Source organism: Silene latifolia, chromosome 2 (genome assembly GCF_048544455.1).
Source record: "Silene latifolia isolate original U9 population chromosome 2, ASM4854445v1, whole genome shotgun sequence".
NCBI lineage: Eukaryota > Viridiplantae > Streptophyta > Magnoliopsida > Caryophyllales > Caryophyllaceae > Silene > Silene latifolia.
In genome coordinates this window covers 198,037,179-198,055,631 of record NC_133527.1, presented here as the reverse complement: position 1 = coordinate 198,055,631, position 18,453 = coordinate 198,037,179, and the positions used below count along the sequence as shown (strand labels likewise).

Here is an 18,453-nt window from a genome sequence, read left to right as displayed (position 1 = left end):
GTACTTTGTGAGGTAAAATGGTATCCGTCACTCAAAAGTGACGGATATGTGCCGTCACAAACAAGAATTTGTGTTCTAATTAAATGCACAGAAAGAATTTGTGAATTGAATATCAGGTAGTCCATGACTCCATGTACTTTGCTTAAAATTTGAGCATACATTAAAAAAATCATCTTGATTTTTTCTTTCTAAAATAACACAAATTCTTATTTCAGATCGTTATAGCCGTCTGAAATTGTCAGACGAATACCATTTCTCTCACAAAAAATCCATTTAGGGTGTGAGTGGGAAAGCACATGGGGGTGTCCCACCATCCATGTGCTTCTCACTTGTGAGAGGTCTTATTGCGTTTTGAAATAATGCGATCTAAAGCCAGACGGGCTGCTAAAAGAAATACTACAAAGTATGTCATATTCGTTTTATTTATTCAATAGGTCTCCCTTGTGACGGGTCACCATTTGTGTCGGATATTTTGTGAGTTAAAATGGTAACAAAATGGGTTAGTGGAGAAAGGGGACCACATGAATAGTGTTGCAGAGAGAGAAAAAGTGGGTACTTTGTGAGATAAAATGATATCCGTCACTCCAAAGTGACGGATATGTCATGTCTACAATGAGAATTTGTGTTATTGAAATTGTACCGACGTGTTAGCTAGCAGACTATAGATCAAGTTGGATGTACTTCAAAATTTGTTGAGCATACTTGATTCTTGATTCTAATTAGGATTGGAATGTGTTGATTCTCAATATTATACTTTTTCAAGATAAATTCTTAAACAAAACTAGTATCTTTTATTTTCTCAAAAAACAAAAAAAAAAAACTAGTATCTTTTAAAATAAAATGAATCTTAAATTTATTCAGTTTTGTTATCCTTACCCCAAAAAATAGTTTCAAGTTGCAATAAATTTTCCTTCTTTTTTTTTCCCCTCTCAAAAATTATCTATTTTTCTAAGTGGGAAAACAACAAAATAAGAAGGAAAAAAAAGATTCTTTTTTAAAAGAGTTAAAAATATGAAAATTATACTCCTATTATGCAATGTCATTTTCTCACACCATATATAATTCATATTTTAGTGGATTTACACGTCCCAAGACTTTCCCCTTTTATTTTTCTTCAAAAATCAGGGCCCTCCAAAATAAAAAAAGATTCAATCTTTGAGCTCTAATTGAATACTTCAGACTTATTTGATTTTGAGCAAATTATTTTGAATAATTATTTGGGCAAAAAGATTAAATCTTTCAACTCTTTGTTCTTCAACAAATGAAGCACTAGGGTTTGCGTGATGGTGAGTATACTTTCCACTGTTAAAATGGGGATTTGTTACTAATTATAGTGGTGGATTAATTTATATTTGTTGTTTTTTATATATAATTTGATTATATTACTGGGTTTTTAAAATTAGCCCTCCTTTCGTAGTATAATTAATTGTTATATAGTGTAAAGTTTTGATTTTGCATGTTGATTAAGTGTTATTAAGCTTAGATGTGGAAGAAATTTTGTGGGTTTGTTTGAAATTAGGGTTTAAGTAGGAAAATGATCGAGCTTGTGGATTTTGTGCTGTTATTGTGATTGGTTTTGGGGAAATTGATTTGTTAAAAGTTTGGTTTTTGGGTAGGATTTGGTATTGTAAGCAATGTTTAAGCAAATACTGAGTAAGATTCCCCGGAAATCGTCGAAATCTGATGGAAAAGAGCATAAGGGGGTATCTGTTGCTGGGTTGAGTGCTTCAAGTAGTGTAAGGAAAAGTGATGTTGGGGCTAACAAGGTTAACCTTAAAAGCCAAGGTTCGAATGGGGCTTCGGGTGTTGGTCAGAATCAGGAAAAGAAAGTGCCGAGGACAGTTGATTCGATGATGAATGGTATTTCTTTGTCGTCTTATGAAGCATTGCCTAGTTTTAGGGATGTTCCTAGTTCTGAGAAGCATAATTTGTTCATTAGGAAGCTTCATATGTGTTGTGTGCTATTTGATTTTACTGATCCGACAAAGAATTTGAGAGAAAAGGAGTTAAAGCGACAAACGTTGTTAGAACTGGTGGATTATGTTTCGTCTCCAGGTGGGAAGTTCCCGGAGAATGTGATGCAGGAAATGGTAAAGATGGTGAGTGTGAACTTGTTTAGATCTCTTGCTTCACAACCGCGAGAGAATAAAGTTATAGAAGCATTTGATGTTGAAGATGAGGAGCCTTTAATGGATGCATCATGGCCTCATCTTCAGATTGTGTATGAATTTTTGTTGAGGTTTGTGGCATCTCCAGAAACTGATGCAAAATTGGCAAAGAGGTATGTAGATCACTCGTTTGTGTTGAAGTTGTTGGATCTTTTCGACTCTGAAGATCCCCGGGAAAGAGAATACTTGAAGACAATATTACATCGCATTTACGGAAAATTCATGGTCCACCGGCCGTTTATCAGGAAGGCTATTAACAACATATTCTATCAGTTTATTTTTGAAACTGAGAAGCACAATGGTATTGCTGAACTTCTAGAGATATTAGGAAGCATTATTAACGGGTTTGCACTGCCTTTGAAAGAAGAGCATAAGCTCTTTCTTGTTAGGGTATTGATACCTTTGCATAAACCGAGGTGCTTGCCTATGTATCACCAACAGTTATCTTACTGTATTACACAGTTTGTCGAGAAAGATTGCAAGCTTGCTGATTGTGTTATACGTGGGCTTTTGAAGTATTGGCCAATCACAAATTGTTCAAAGGAAGTGATGTTCTTAGGTGAATTGGAGGAAGTCTTAGAAGCTACTCAGCTCCCGGAATTTCAGCGTTGTGTGGTGTCCTTGTTCAAGCAAATCGCTCGTTGCATCAGTAGTTCCCATTTTCAGGTATCACTATCGACCTTTAGTTATTCCAACTTTATGTCCAGCCATTACTTTAGTCATATTCCTTTTTACCCTGTTTTTTTTGTACCATAGGAGTTCAGAGGTATTTGAGTTTATTTTCTTTTGTTTACATTAGTTTGCTCGTCAAATTTCCTTGTATGTGGTGTAGCCAGCTTTAGTGGTGGCCGAAGACTTGCTGTGAATTTAAACATCCTTCCTCTTGTCATTACACTGTTATCTTTCTATACTCTTTGGTCAAAAACCTTTGTCTTTGCGGTTATTGGAGTTTGCAGTTTAGCGGTGATTATAGTCAGTTGAATTTCTAAAGAAGTATGATGTATTTATATAGGATGGAAAAGTTTAGAGGGAACTGATGGGAGAAAAAATCGCTCATGCTTTATATCTTTGGATTGACCCTGTATCTAACTTAATTTTTTGGCTACTTATAAAGCCAAACCGGTGTCCTGTGACGGTGTGACCAATTGATCACCCACTATACTAATAGCTCACGTTTTGGTTAAGCTCCACTTATCAATATTTCTACTTCCATGACGTGACTGTCATTCCTTCTTCGAAGTAATAAGTTATTAGTTTATAAGTCTAGAAAATAGTCCAAGACAAGAAGTGCATAATGGCTGCTAGTCTGCTATTATGTCTGTCTAATTCCTCTGCCCACATTGACTAGATTTTTGCAAGCGGAGGCACGTACATTTGTTTTGGCACTTAGTTGGAAGTACATGTGTTTGGATGAGTATTCATTGGGGATTTATATAATCACCGTGAGCTAGTTCAGATTGTTACTTTCTGGAGGTGGGCTAGTGGTGGGGGCGTTGGCTGGAAAATTTTTTCACGCCTTCAATTTGTGGAATTCATCAGAATCCATGGCATCATATAATTTTTCTTTCGTTTAAGCCTGCTTATATACTTTACTAATCTCTATGGCATCCATTAGTCTATTTAAAAGTTGATAAGTCTAGAAAATAGTCCAAGACAAGTGTTTAAGCGGCTGCTAGTCTGCTAGTATGTCTGTCTAATTCTTCTACCTTCATGATTATTTCTTTGCATGCAGAGGCATGTACATTTGTTTTGCCATTTAGTTGGAAATACATGTGTTTGGATGAGTATACAATATAGTACTATACACTGAGGATTATATAGTCATCGCTATCGATTTTGTTACTTTCTGGGAGGTGGGCTGGTGGTGAGCCATGGGCATTGGCAGGAAAAGTTTTTAGCGCCTTCAATTTGTGGAATTCTGTAGAATCTCTGACATTGTAGAATTTTTGCATAATATTTCCATATTTCCAATGGAGCCAAAGACTCATTACTCTTTGGTTATGGATTATAATGGAATAAATCAAAATGGCTCACTAAAGTGGCTGCGCTTCTTTCTTTTGTGAAGTGGCGGTCCTTCGATGCAGTTCTCGACGCAATTTTCATCTTGGGTCATTCGGAAACAGCCTCTTTGTGTTGCTAACACAAGGGTAAGGCTGCGTACATCCGACCCCCCCTTACCCCGCAATTTGCGGGAGCCATTGAGGCACTGGGGTAATGTTGTTGTTGTTGTATTTCCATATTTCCAATGGAGCCAAAGACTCATTACTCTTTGGTTCTGGATTATGATGGAGTAAAGCAAAATGGCTTACTAAAGTGGTTGTGCTTCTTTCTCTTGTGAAGTAGCAGTCCTTCGATGTAGTTCTCGACGCAATTTTCATCTTGGGTCATTCGGAAACAGCCTCTTTGTGTTTCTAACACAAGGGTAAGGCTGCGTACATCCGACCCCCTTACCCCGCAATTTGCGGGAGCCATTGAGACACTGGGGTAATGTTGTTGTTGTTGGTATTGCTAGAAACTTTAAGCTAATTTAGTGCATATAATGTCTCTTTTAGACATTCTCTCTTCTATTATTGAGTATTGCTCAATCAAGTAAGACTACCTTTTTTTGAAGAAAATATCAGACTATGGTTTCACATTCTTTGGTGAAAATACTTGTGGTGCTTCTGTTTATGGTTCAAATGGTTTTTCTGAAGATCGTGAAATCATTAAATAAAATCTTTACAAGTAGTGTTAAGTGGTAACAACTGTGAGCACACTGATTCTTGAGAAGCTGAATGCTTTATTCTTTGGGTTTATGAAGGATGGAGAAAGACGGTGTTTGGTGGATAACGAGTGTTCTTGCTTGAGATTGTGCTACATTGTAAACAGCTACTGACCAATTGATTTGAATATATTCTGAGGGAATCTCTTTGTGTCCTTCCTTTTTGTATAATCATATTGTGGATTGGGGGCTTGTTTCCGATGGCTCTTCTTAGCTCATATCCTTTGCTTCTGTCTCTTTCCTTGAATCCAAGGGGCATGTGTATATTTCCTGGTAAGAGTGTAAAGCTGAATGTATAAATGCGGGGTTCTCCAATACCAATTTTTTTTTACTGGTGCATGTTATTCTACAATTAGTATGTCGTTGAATGTTACGAGATGACAACTGCAAAGATTCAGATTAGAATCTGAATCTGATGTCAGGCACTCGCACATTCCTGAAAAGTTTAGGAGTTGTTAGCATTATGGGTTCTTTACAAGTTTTTACATGTATTTTCTGAAATATGGTTGCTCGGATAGCATGAAATGCTGAAAATTTTAGAGTTTTAGTCTAGGAAACAATAAACGGGCTCTGTTTAGGTGAAGAATAGTGATGGCTCTATATGGTTTAATTTTCTATGGTTTAATTTTATAGTTTTAGTCTAGGAAACAATAAACGGGCTCTGTTTAGGTGAAGATTAGTGATGGCTTTGCTTTATATGGTTTAATTTTCTTATGATATCTGAGATGTACACGGGATTTTAGATGTTTAACCTCTCCATTCCATGTCTGTGTAAAGTAAAGGGCAGAATCAAGGGAAAGAAAGGGTTGGCGGTTTTATTAAGAGGTTATTTGGCTGGGGACTATTAGATAATGGCCATTTTTCCCTTTTAAAGAGTTTGAGATCACAACTTTTGATGAAGGCTCTAGACTCGTTTATTATGTACAAAATTTTACAACCCCCCCCCCCCCCTAATATGTCGTTTATAACAAACTACCACCTCATTTCTAACTTATATTTCACACTCACACGTGTTTTTCATTATGATGCTGTTTTTTACTTATTTCCCGTCTCGCTAACTAAATAAACTAAAAATGACTAAAATACCCTTATTATATTTTATGAACCTCCTTTCCACATTAACCACACATCCATCCCCTCACCTCCTTCCCACCACCACCAACCACTGCAACCACCCTAACCACCGCAAAATCACCCCTAACCACCGTGCACACAACACCATGTTCCCACCACCACCAATAAACCCCTCCACTGCTGGGTACCACCCCGCGATCAGATACAATTGGACACCACCCAAACCGTTCCATAAGCCGATCCCACTACCAGATCTAGCCAAACACTACCCAACAGTACTGCTACTCCACCACCCACCACCTCCTATTTCACCATCAACCATGCCGCCACCGAATATTAGTTCTTCACCACCACGAATCCTATATGACTGTAGCTGCTTACTCGATGGGGTCCGCCAAAGCAATCCAACTAGATTTACGTGGTATGAAAGCTTAGGTGCTTGTTAATTTGATTACTACACAATCCGTCGGAAATGGTGGATTTAGGGTCTAAAAGAGGTGTTTCCAAAGGTGTAGGATTTAATTTCCAGCAGATTGGTGGTGGGTGGGTTATGGTAGTCGATTTTCGGCATAGTGGTGGTGAGTTGTGACAGACTGGAGGTGACTTGGTTTCCGGCAATGTTGAGTGGTCTGATTTGTGGTGAAATAGAAGATGGTGCGTGGTCGACAATGTTAGGTGGTCTTGTTGGTTGAGGTGGTGGGAGGGAGGCGAGATAGTGGGACGATGATTGGTGAAGATGTGGGTAAGGTACAGGATGTGTGGGGCTAGTGTGGGAGGAAGATTTGATGAAATATAACATAATTAGGGTATTATGGTCATTTCTTAGTTTGCTTAGTTATCTTGACGAGATATAAATAAAAGCTGTTCTCGGAATGAGAAACAAGTGTGACTCATGCGAGCGTGAACGTATAAGAAATTGAGTGGTAGTTTGTAAAACAATATATTAGGTGGTAATTGTAAAATTCGGAACTCAGTTCGGAAACAATATGTTTTTTTTTGTAACGTAACGATAAAACCGAGTATGTTTGATCCATCTTACCCCGAGCGTAATGTTATCGTGTGATATCAATTAGTAGAAATGGAGGGATGGTCTTTTTCGGACAACTTACCCTTGAATGGCTCATTTGGCAGATTTACGTTTCAAGTAGGATCAGTCGTTCTTATCTCTGTGTTTTAAATGTAACTCATCTCTTAGATTTCTTGTTACTTTTTTTTACCAGGTTGCAGAGAGGGCATTGTTCCTATGGAACAACGACCATATCGAAAACTTGATCAAGCAAAACTGCAAAGTAATTCTCCCCATTGTTTTCCCTGCACTTGAGCAGAATGCCAGAAATCACTGGAACCAAGCTGTCCACAGCCTGACTCTAAATGTGCGCAAGATTTTATCTGACCTTGATCCCGAGCTATATGAGGAATGTTTGGCCAAGTTTCAGGAAGACGAGTCAAAGGAAGAAGCCATCCAAACTAAACGGGAAGCCACATGGAAAAGGCTTGAAGATATTGCTTCTAAAAACGCCTCTACCAGTGAACCAGTTCTTGTTCCTCTCATATTACCATCTCCAACCAGTTCCGGACTTTTGAGCCCAAGATCGCTTTCATAGTTGAATAGGTGGGTCCCAGGTCACTCCTTTTTGATCGAGGTTTAACTAATGGGGGTACTCAAGCAATGGAGATGGATTTCCATGGATGTTCTTCACTGATCATTTCACTTTGTAATCATCTTCCAACTATCAGGCCGTAAAATGAAAAGAAATCGGGCTTTTGATGGATGGTGCAGCTTCATGTCTTTCTTTGTACTTCGAAACATATGTAGTTTAGATGATCTTAGGATTATCAAGTATGGCCGTAGATTAATTCCGAAGAGTATGCTAATGCAATGCACAAGATTTGGAATTGGCTTTTATTTTTGGTCGATTTACGGTTGTTTGTATGTAAAGTTCTGTGATCTTGGTTTGGGTTTACTGTACAGTAAGCGTTTGAACTTTTCTCCGAATCACAAATTTTCATCTACTATGGTCCTTGTCATAATCACCACGGTCTCTTAATTCTGAGGCCCTGATGAATCTCGTGGGACGGTGGTTGTTCATCTCGTTCTCAACCATGTAAGATGGGATAGAATCTCCACCTATGGAACGAGAGCTCGTTTTATACACCGTCTTACATAGACTAAAAAATTTGTTTGATATCAAGAGTATTAAAGCAATGCGTAATGTAATGGAAAAAAATAAACAGAAAAAGAATACGGGAAAACAAATCCCAATAAAATTAGTCAATACTATCTTGGTAGACAAAACTATATGTTTAAACAAAGACTTGAATATCAATCTCGGTGCCACCCTCTCACAACAGTATCACCCTATCGTTTGATAAATAATCGTGTATATATCAAAATCAATTGATATTTAGGCTATTAATTTCTCTGGTGAAACAAATGTGCTTGAGTGAGGATGCAGGGTGCCTCTCTCGATCTCGAAAAACTCAAACGTTTCGTCGGCCAATTTTTTTCTAACCACAACATACTTATCACCAACACGACAATAAAACCACAAATCTCCGCCAAATAATCCCACCGGATATATACCGTCTTTAAATCTACGACCAAATAATTTAGAAAACCGCTTATACACCGGTTCCACATTGATTCGAGCGAATTCAGTCCATTCACTAGATTTCACGTCTGTCAATTTCCAAACCTTCAATAAAGTGCTAGTTTCATCGATAACGCCTATACTTGTTTCCATACTTACAACCTCGACTAAATCCAAATATTTAACTTCATACTTTGGCCCAGTGAATCGATAAATTGTTTCAGTATCGACATCCAAGGCTAAACCAAAGGAACTGTAATAATGAAACCAGTAAATATATCGCCGACAACAATACGGATGATTTAAAATATACTGGTACATGGTTGAGCTAATGGATATACCTTGAAGATCAATTAATCTCCAGGCTTTGTCAACGCCTATTGTAAATATCCGTATCTGTAGTTGATTGTCGTAATAAGGATAATTCTTAACAACAGAAACATGCACTACTTTATAATGACTAGAGGAATTAACTGCTAAACCCGCGGATTTTGCGCCCCAACTTTTCGCCAGGGGAGGCAGACTGATTTTTTCTTTAGTCATAGGATTCAATACATGCAATTTTATTTCTCTGTAAGTCAAATCCGAAAGCAAGACTAATCCATTCAAACTACATAATATTGTGGCATGAGACGGATTTTGAACTTTGATCGTCTTCGTCTTCTCTATAGGCATGTTGACATCAATGTAATTAACATGACTATAATTGTTCGAGTCCTGTATTAGGAAACCGAGACTAGACTTTTGACAATGCGCTTTAACGAAAAAAGGGTCGCTAACTATATCGTACCACTGCTTGCACACGTGTTTCGCATCGAGAAGGGCTTGAACAGGAACATTTATGAGAATGTTAAAGATTACCTCTCTTGGAAGATATGGTGGAAGCTTTTCAATTGCGTCTGCCATTGTCATTGTCGTTTCCGTCTTCATCGTGGCTGACACAACCACCTAGAACCACCGTCTATATATATATTAATATAAAACCCTAGCACACAATACCGAGTACAAACTAAAAAAGAAAAACTCAAAATTTCCTATTTCCTATAGTATTTACTAAAATAATAGGAAAGCTAGAAAATTTTACCACATATAATAGGCTTAAAATATGATTCGTATTTGTCACACATGAAAACACCGCAAGTTTCATAGTACTAGTGTATTTACTAAAAGAATGTACGTGAGGGGATTTTGAAAATTGTACATACCCCGATAAAATAAAACCCGTAGTAAGTAGTTACGTAAAGACGGTCTTAAACAAGAGCCACCCTAAATTAAGAATGTACGGAGTATGATTTTTTTTAAAAAGGACATTAACATGATTAAAAAGATAAATCGAGGTAAATAGAAATGAGAAGCAAATAAAATACGGTTGGTCTTGTCTAATACCATCTTAAGACTCTGTTTGGCAAAACTACCTGAAAAGGTAGCTGAACCTGATAAGGTAGCTGGAAACTGAAACCTGAAAATGTAACTGATAAAGTAGCTGAAAATTAGGAGCTGATAAGGTAACTGATTATATAAAACTGTGTTTGACAAACTAGCTGAAAAGGTAGCTGATTTTGGTAAAATGACGTAAAAGGATATGAAAATAATTTAATATTATAGAATAAATGGGTACAAAATGGAAAATAAGTCATTTCGGTTATCTGATTTCTCAAATGCTACCCGAGATAGCATTTCATTTCAGGTATCTTATTTGACCAAATAAGCTACATGCCAAACACTTGCAAAAAAATCAGGTAGCTGAAATTTTGGTCAAATAAAAGCTACTCTGGTCAAATAAGCTACCTGAAGTGTCGTGCCAAACGGAGCCTAAGCCTTTAATTTATTTCAACCTTAAGTTACGTTAAAACGGTTTTAATTAAATAAGAAATTGTGAATAAAATAAGTACAAATAAGAAATAAAGTAGATATAATCATGTACTTCCTCCTTCTCTAGAATCCATCCCTCAGCTACCAGTAACAATATAAATCATAATGAAATTGAGAAACAAAGATGCGAGTATGTGAGGTCGACTTACATAAACAATTATGCACTTCCTCCGTTCTTATCATTTGTTTTTTGTGTGAAGTATTTTAATTAATGGAAGACAAATGATTAGGACCGACAAATAAAGTACAAATCAGTCGAGTTCTTTTGGTGAAATCACCATGGTCTCTTAATTCTAGAGGCCCTGAGAAATCGTCTTAAATCTCATGGGACGGTGGTGGTTCATCTCGTTCGATCTCTACCATGTAAGATGGGATAGAATCTCCCACCTATGGAATGAGAGCTCGTCTTATACACCGTCTTACGTAGACTATGAATATTCATATTTCTATATCGAGAACTTTTGAGTTATAAAATAAAAATTACTGAGTATAGGATTTAAATTTACACAATTTGTATTTGTACAAATAGTTTTTTTTCCTTCATCTACGAGTCTTAACTTCATAAGTTTCAATTTTAAATTGAAAACTTCATACGAGCGAGATTAAGGCCCTATTCTTTTCGGCTGAAACGAGCTGAATTGAACTTAATGGAGCTGAGCTAAGTGAACTTAATTGAATGGAACTTCGCTAAGTAGAATAGAGTTGAATTAAGAATTAATTTGTGAAGAAATTTGTTGACTATAGTTTCATTCAGCTCAATTCAACAAATTGAACTGAACTAAATATCGCGGAGTTGAAATAAAACGAGCTGAAATTAAGTCGGAAAGAATAATAACTACATATTTTTGAAACTTTGTTTGACATTAAAAGAGTATTAATGCAATCCGTTGCAGTTTGCACAGACTTACACTTGTGATTTGGAATTTAACTACTAGCATAAAATGCAAAACTTAATAGAAACTAGTTTTAAACCCGTGCAAAAAATGCACGGGTCGTAAATTCGTAATAACAAATTTTTGTTATTCGATACAGAAACATATAAATGAGCGTAATCACGGAATCAAATATTCAATATTTTGACTAAAAACATAAATACTCCTTATATATAAAACAAATTAAAGTACCACATAATATAATCTAAAATATCAATAATATATAATCTAAGCGGAGATTTATTTAAAATAGTTAAAATAAAGAAATGAATATTAAAATAGGATTCAGTTGAATGTAATTATTGAAGACGGATCAAGTACGGCTTGATTTTTAGAGTCGCTAACTCCCACATGACTTATTATATCTAAGTATCTTACTGTATTAGATTTTAATATGTTATGGGTCGATAACTTATTAATAGCTCAAGTTCAATTAACCTATTTGGACTAAATGTCAATCGTCCCCTAAAAAAATTCATTTCCGCCTCTCACTCCCATAAGTCATAAACTATCCAGACTTCCAGAGTAGTAAAGTTTTAATCATGTTAAGTTATTTATAATTGTAAATGGGTACAATTACCTATTTCTATATATATAAACCCATGTAAACTAAACCTTAATCCATAATATATACCCTAAACCCTCCACATATAAATACTAATACTAATCCTAAAAGTAACACCCCCCACACACACACTACCACATTCACCTAATCTCATAAATCTCTAGGCTAGTCGGCTAAGTCTTTTTAATTCCTCAAATTCTACCTCTCATCATCTCTCTAATTAGCATGTTGGTGTCGTCCCTCACTCTTCCAATTTTCATATTACCTCGCACTCAATACTCCATGCAAAAATCCTTCAAAAACTACCAACAAATTAATTAATATTTTATCTTAACCTCTTTTTGCCTCATGTAAGTATGTGACTCTAGTATTTGTTGGAGCATGAAGAAATATCATGCCTTGTAAATTTTCATATAATTTTAATTTTTTTTAAAGTATTTCATTTGTTTTCATGTATTTTAAGATCTACAACTTCTAGATCTAGTAAATATATGAACAATAAAATCATCATTTTTTTTTGGAATAAAATCATTCAATGTGCCTGCTATTAAAATTATTATTGATGTTATTTATTATGTAAAGGTTGGACTTGCAAATTATTCTCTCTTTAAATTAAATTTGATTATAAATTATAATTATAACGAAATGCAATAACAATGGATTGAATAATAATAAATTTATATTATTTTATTTCATTTATTTTATTTCATTGTATTGCTATAATGTTTTTAATGGAAGCACGAATCAGTAGTCAATTTCGTTTGCTTGTGAAAAAGGCCTTAAATAGATATATTATTATTTTGTAATTTTTTTAATTAGAAATTCGAAATAATTTTCAAATACATGTATAATGTTAACAAATTAGGATTTTGTAATTTTTGTATTAATATTTATTCAAACAAATGCATATAATCTTATAATATATAATGTTACGAAATGTATACTGTATGGTTTTATTCCTAAAATCATAAGATAAGAGCATATTAATCAAATGCACAGGGTACTTAGATGACACTGAAGAACGTGGGGTTGTACATTTAAAAAAAAACAAAATATGCTTCTTTCAATTCCTTAAAATAGTGGAGCCAATCAAAAGCCTCTAAAAGACTCATCTTTTATACTATGTAGATATAAAGGAAAAAAAAAAACTCTCACTGTCTTAATAAATTGTCCGCCTTTGATTAAAATACACTTCAAAAAGAATAAATAGGTAAACAAATGATTGTAACAAAGACAGTACAAAGAAAACAAATCTCAATAAAAACAAATCGGACAAGTACAAAACAAATCGCAAAACCATCCATATAAAAACAGGAAAACAAGATAAGCGATACTGAATCTCAGCGCCATCCTCTCAAATCCGTTACAAACAATAGGCCTTATGTAAAGGGCATGTAAAAAGATGACGCCCAAAATTGGGTATCACCCTGGTAACGCTCAATCGTTGTCTATTAATTTCTCCGGTGAAACAAATGTGCTTGCGTGAGGATGCAGGGTGCCTCTCTTGATCTCGAAAAACTCAAACCTTTCGTTGGCCAAATTTTTTCGAACCACAACATACTTGCTATTACCGACACAACAATAAAACCACAAATCTCGTTCCTCTCATATTACCATCTCCAACCAGTTCCGGACTTTTGAGCCCAAGATCGCTTTCATAGTTGAATAGGTGCTTCCCAGGTCACTCCTTTTTGATCGAGGTTTAATTAATGGGGTTACTCAAGCAATGGAGATGGATTTCCATGGATGTTCTTCACTGATCATTTCACTTTCACTACTACACATACCTTGCATTGGTGACGCTTTTTCAGGCCTTTTTCGACGCTTTAAAGCGTCAATTTTGTTTTTATCGACGCTTTATAAAAGCGTCAAATTTTGGGCCGTCACTATTTTTTGACGCTTTTTTTAGTCAATAATTATGACATTTTTTAGCGTCTTCATGGCCTATTGACGCTTTTAATTGTCAACAAAATTGACGCTTTTAAGCGTCTTTGGTGGCTATTGACGCTTTTAATTGTCAATAAATGTGACGCTTTTAAACGTCTTCATGGACTATTGACGCTTTTAATTGTCAACAAAATTGACGCTTTTAAGCGTCTTTGGTGGCTATTGACGCTTTTAATTGTCAATAAATGTGACGCTTTTAAGCGTCTTGTGCGACTATTGATGGTTTTATGTGTCGATCGATGAGATCGGAATTAGGCGTCAACTATTAATATATTGACGCTTCTTATTGTCAGAGTATAATTTCGGCTTTTAGATTTTTAAGAATTTGATTTCCTGATAAAATCGTAGAGAATAAATAGACATATAATGTAGTAGTACTACACTACTACTAGCTATAACTAAATCATAAACCAACATAATGCAATTTATATATATAATGAAGTAGTACCCACGTACTTTTATAAATAATCACACGTCTGATACAAATATCGTCTCCGTCACAAATACTAGCATTGACAATTTACCTAATATAAACTAGTACTTTATAGTACGACAAAATCAAAAATAGCAATAAGGATCTGGATGAAAGTAAAATCCAACATAAAGTTGTCAAAAAGTCGTAAATAATGCTATGAAACTAGCTAGACAAGGACACCTAGTAGTTTGAACGTCGTAGGGGCTTCAATGATGTAGGCGCAATGTTAAAGGGGCTTCAATCAACATATGAAGGCGCATCTTGACCATCTGACGAATCTGAAACCTACAACGGGCATACAAAATATATTTTATATGAATATATTTGATTAGTACACACTGAAGGCAGAAATAACATAAAGCAATAATTTACATGAATATATTTGATTAGCTCCAAAATTTTACCTTCACATGGAAATCAAAATTCCAGCAGAAAAGAACCCGACTACGATGGAAGCAACACCAAATGTTTATGGATTTTGGGCTTATGATGCTACTACTTGTTCTAGTTAGAGTTGTCGAATGAGTTGGTAATATTAATTTCACCTATCGGAAAGCTGACATGGAAGCTAACTTATCTACTGATATTGCTACAATGGTAGTCTCACAGGTTGGCCCCCTAAGTTGGTGAAAAAACTGTTACACTTGAGATTTAAAGGTTTGAGTTGTAATTTCTCTTTTCGATGGGGAGATTCAAGGCTTGACTTTTCAGTTCATAAAACATTAAGAATTGTGGGAAGCATGTAATCGGGTATTGGACACCATCCAAATGGACTAGTTAAGCCATCCGATGGAAAACATGCTACTTCGATTGTTAGCCTTGCCACCATTAGATGGCCTAGTGATTCAACATCGATTCCTAGAGGTTGGGTGAGTTCAGCAAACGGATAGAATAGCTAATATTGCAAGTACCAACTCCTTAAAGAGAGCCAATGAAACAATACTTGTAGTTACTAACGGAAATGAACTACTCTGTTTATGCTAGTCAGTAATTTACCTTTGTTCAAATTTGATCCATATCATATCTTCGACCTACATCAAAGACCAACAAAAAATGGGAACAAATTAAATGTTACAATAGGACACAAAAACTGGAATATTAATGAACATGTATACTAGTCATCGCTAATATTACAAGTACCAACCGCCTAAAGAGAGCCAATGAAACAATACTTGTAGTTACTAAGGGAATTGAACTACTTTGTTTATGCTAGTCATTAATTTACCTTTGTTCAAAATTTCTCACAAAATTGGTAAAGGTAAACAATTGACTAAGAAAGAGAGAGTATAAACTAACCATAAACTATACACAACCTTCATACTTGCAATAGTATCGGTTCCCCTATCTTGATTCTAGCCAAACCATTTGCCTATCATAAATTCAGTGGCAAAAACAAAGATCAGCTTGTACCCTAGTTCGATAAAAACTCGAATCCTACACAAAAAAAAGAAGTCCATTCTACTGACAAGTTCAATTGAGATTTCTTCATTACAGTACCCCAACAAATCATCAACATTACTACTGACAAGTTCAATTGAGATTTTAAGTTCAAATTACCGATTATTTTCCCCTAGCTTATCTTGTTCCAATAGTAAACATTGTTCCGCCAGTGTCCCGGTACTACTAATAAATTCAATTTAGAGCATCAAAGCCAAGCAAATCTCATTAAATACACAAGCAGGGTCAACTACATTGATTAAGAAAGACAAATAAGAAGACCTATATTAATTTATACCCAATTGAGTATACAAAAGAACAAACCATGGATACTTAAATTTTACTCCCTCAGTCGGTCATTTGTTTACCTTTTTTTTTCTTTGTGGCGGGTATTTTAGTTGAAGGTAAACAAATGATTTGAGACGAAGGGATGGAGTAGTATTGTACCTGAAAGAAGTTGTCAATTGGTCGCGGGTAGTCAGTTGGCCGCTAACTTGTGTTGTGGTTTTATTTTGGAGGGAAGGCTGCTAAACCTGGGTTCGAATACGTATCTCCCACTCTTGGACGTAGGAAATCTACATCCACATTAAGGTTGAGATGTGTATTTAAATGTGGGAGATCTACAAGATATACATACGTAGACACGGCTCATTTTTACCTTGAACACAAAAAGTTGAACGATTGACATTTACTTTATGCTTGTCTCAAGTTCAAGGCATCTCATTCCATCTTACAATAACATAAACCAACAGATTTGTTCGATAATCATTACCCTCCCGAGTCCCGACCAGTCGTCGATGTTCCAAAAGGGTTCAACATGTAGATGAAAATGTAAGAATTGCTGCTATACAATCTACTTCCCCAGTTCTTCATAATTAAAATGTAACATTCAGAAATGCAATAAACCGACTACAACCGTCATTGTTAAAACAATAGTATCTGAAAATCTGAACAGAATGATCCATGACTAAGCAAAGATTAATATTCATCAACATCACAACATTTATTTTCTCTCTGATATCAAAGATTAATATTTATCAACATCCATGACTGCGCAAAAACTAACTCAGAACTGTCTAGAATACTGTCTAGAATATGTCCTTCATAGGTGATAGGTCTAATGACATTGGACACTTCAATATCATCAATAACTCAAAATGTATCCAAAGGGTGTTAAACTGTTTATGTTTCACCGTTATGGCCAAGCAGAAGCTTGACTAGAGTCGAGTATCGTTTGAGTCGAACAGGGGTCACATGCAGGACCTGAATTAAATTACTGTTGTTCCAAATTTTTCCTTTAATAACAAATAAACAATTCACAATTATAACTATAGACGATCTGTTCTAACAATATTTGCTATCAAAACAAAAACAATAAAAAAAACTATACACAGCACACAAATCATGGATTAATTAATCTACACTTTGCTATCAAAGAATTTCAACAATCGTTTGCATAAACAATTAAAAGAAATCATATTAGCCCAAAATAAAAAAAACATAACTTTGTGACTTATGAGTAATAACTTACGAATTATTGAAATTATCAAGCAATACTTAATCATGTTGCTGATGATCGAAATTATCAACCACACCCACAATTCGATTAAATCAATTAAAATTTACAATAACTTCCGAGTAGATGAAAAAGAGTGAAGAGTAGAACCGTACCTATGATAGGTAATAGGCAGATTGTATCTTTGTGAGTTGAAGAATTAGAATTGATTGGCAGATTAGCAGATTTTTTTAATTGCCCTTGATCTGATGATTAATTAATCTACACTTACGACCAACTATGAATGCAATTAGCAACCACCCAAGCATTCTCTTTTCGATGCGTTCTGGTGATAGAAAGAACATACACAATATTGGGTACCCGAGGTTACAGTTCATGAAGAACACAAGGAGATAGAGCGGTTAGAAAAGAAATACTCGAACAAATTTCTACATGTATTACCCTTAATAGGTATCCATCCATGTTTGTACCACAACAGTATCTAGTGACTATAATATTACTCAGTAACATACCTAACGCCATATTGTAAGACACATTTTATTTTTACCTTTTGAACTGAGTTTCAGAGGTGGAGCAGTTCTTAGTATTCAGCTAATACCTTTCTCTTGTATCTGTATGTGCAGGAATATCTTCAGGGAAACCCTTTGTGGCTCCAATATGTGAAAACCCCATTAGCAACCATGGGGTATGAGGCGAACTATGATGTCTTTGTGAAAGCTCATGGAGGTGGGCTCTCTGGTCAAGCCCAAGCAATTTGTTTTTAAAGCCAAATACGTTCTCAAAGCTGACTCGTTACTTAACACTAGAAACTTAGAGTTTTATCTGAATCGGCAGTAACTACTCTGAAACAGCTACCTCCTCTCACTGTTTGTATCTATAGTCATCTAGAAATTTTGCAGCTAATCGTACTCCCTATAGGCCATAGCAATAGAATCAGTATGCAAAGAAATCAAGAAAACAGTGTTAGGTTACATGAGCTGTTAATCTTCAAAATTATACTTAGTACTTATACTAATTCATTACTTTTCACAGCCATGCTTCCTGAATCATTACTCAAGTATTAACTATCCTTGGTAAATAATGGATGCTCTTTCTATTTTATTTTTCGTCTACCT

General features: G+C 35.4%; 2 protein-coding genes and 1 long non-coding RNA gene across 12 annotated transcripts; 1 reads left to right on the top strand and 2 right to left on the bottom strand.

Annotated features, from left to right (window-relative positions):
- Positions 1-1,038: 1,038 nt before the first annotated feature.
- Positions 1,039-7,999, top strand: LOC141644335 (serine/threonine protein phosphatase 2A 57 kDa regulatory subunit B' theta isoform-like). The gene is made up of 3 exons (XM_074453834.1): positions 1,039-1,286; positions 1,617-2,834; positions 7,224-7,999. The coding sequence occupies exons 2-3, from the start codon at positions 1,635-1,637 to the stop codon at positions 7,605-7,607; spliced, it is 1,584 nt and encodes a 527-aa protein (XP_074309935.1). The 5' UTR covers positions 1,039-1,286; positions 1,617-1,634; the 3' UTR covers positions 7,608-7,999.
- Positions 8,000-8,408: 409 nt separating this feature from the next.
- On the bottom strand, positions 8,409-9,506 carry LOC141641949 (putative F-box only protein 15). Its single transcript, XM_074450588.1, has one exon. It carries the CDS (start codon positions 9,504-9,506, stop codon positions 8,409-8,411), a length of 1,098 nt encoding a protein of 365 aa, XP_074306689.1.
- A 4,834-nt stretch (positions 9,507-14,340) lies between these two features.
- On the bottom strand, positions 14,341-17,606 carry LOC141644333 (uncharacterized). 10 transcript variants are annotated; one of them, XR_012544015.1, is made up of 7 exons: positions 17,494-17,606; positions 16,481-16,551; positions 16,270-16,397; positions 15,943-16,008; positions 15,682-15,754; positions 15,382-15,416; positions 14,341-14,670 (listed from the first exon to the last, which is right to left on the bottom strand). It is a non-coding gene; the product is annotated as an uncharacterized LOC141644333 (long non-coding RNA). The 10 variants fall into 10 exon arrangements; XR_012544011.1 differs by having other exon boundaries at positions 16,270-16,551; positions 17,494-17,604; XR_012544013.1 differs by lacking the exon at positions 16,481-16,551 and having other exon boundaries at positions 17,494-17,589.
- Positions 17,607-18,453: the final 847 nt, after the last annotated feature.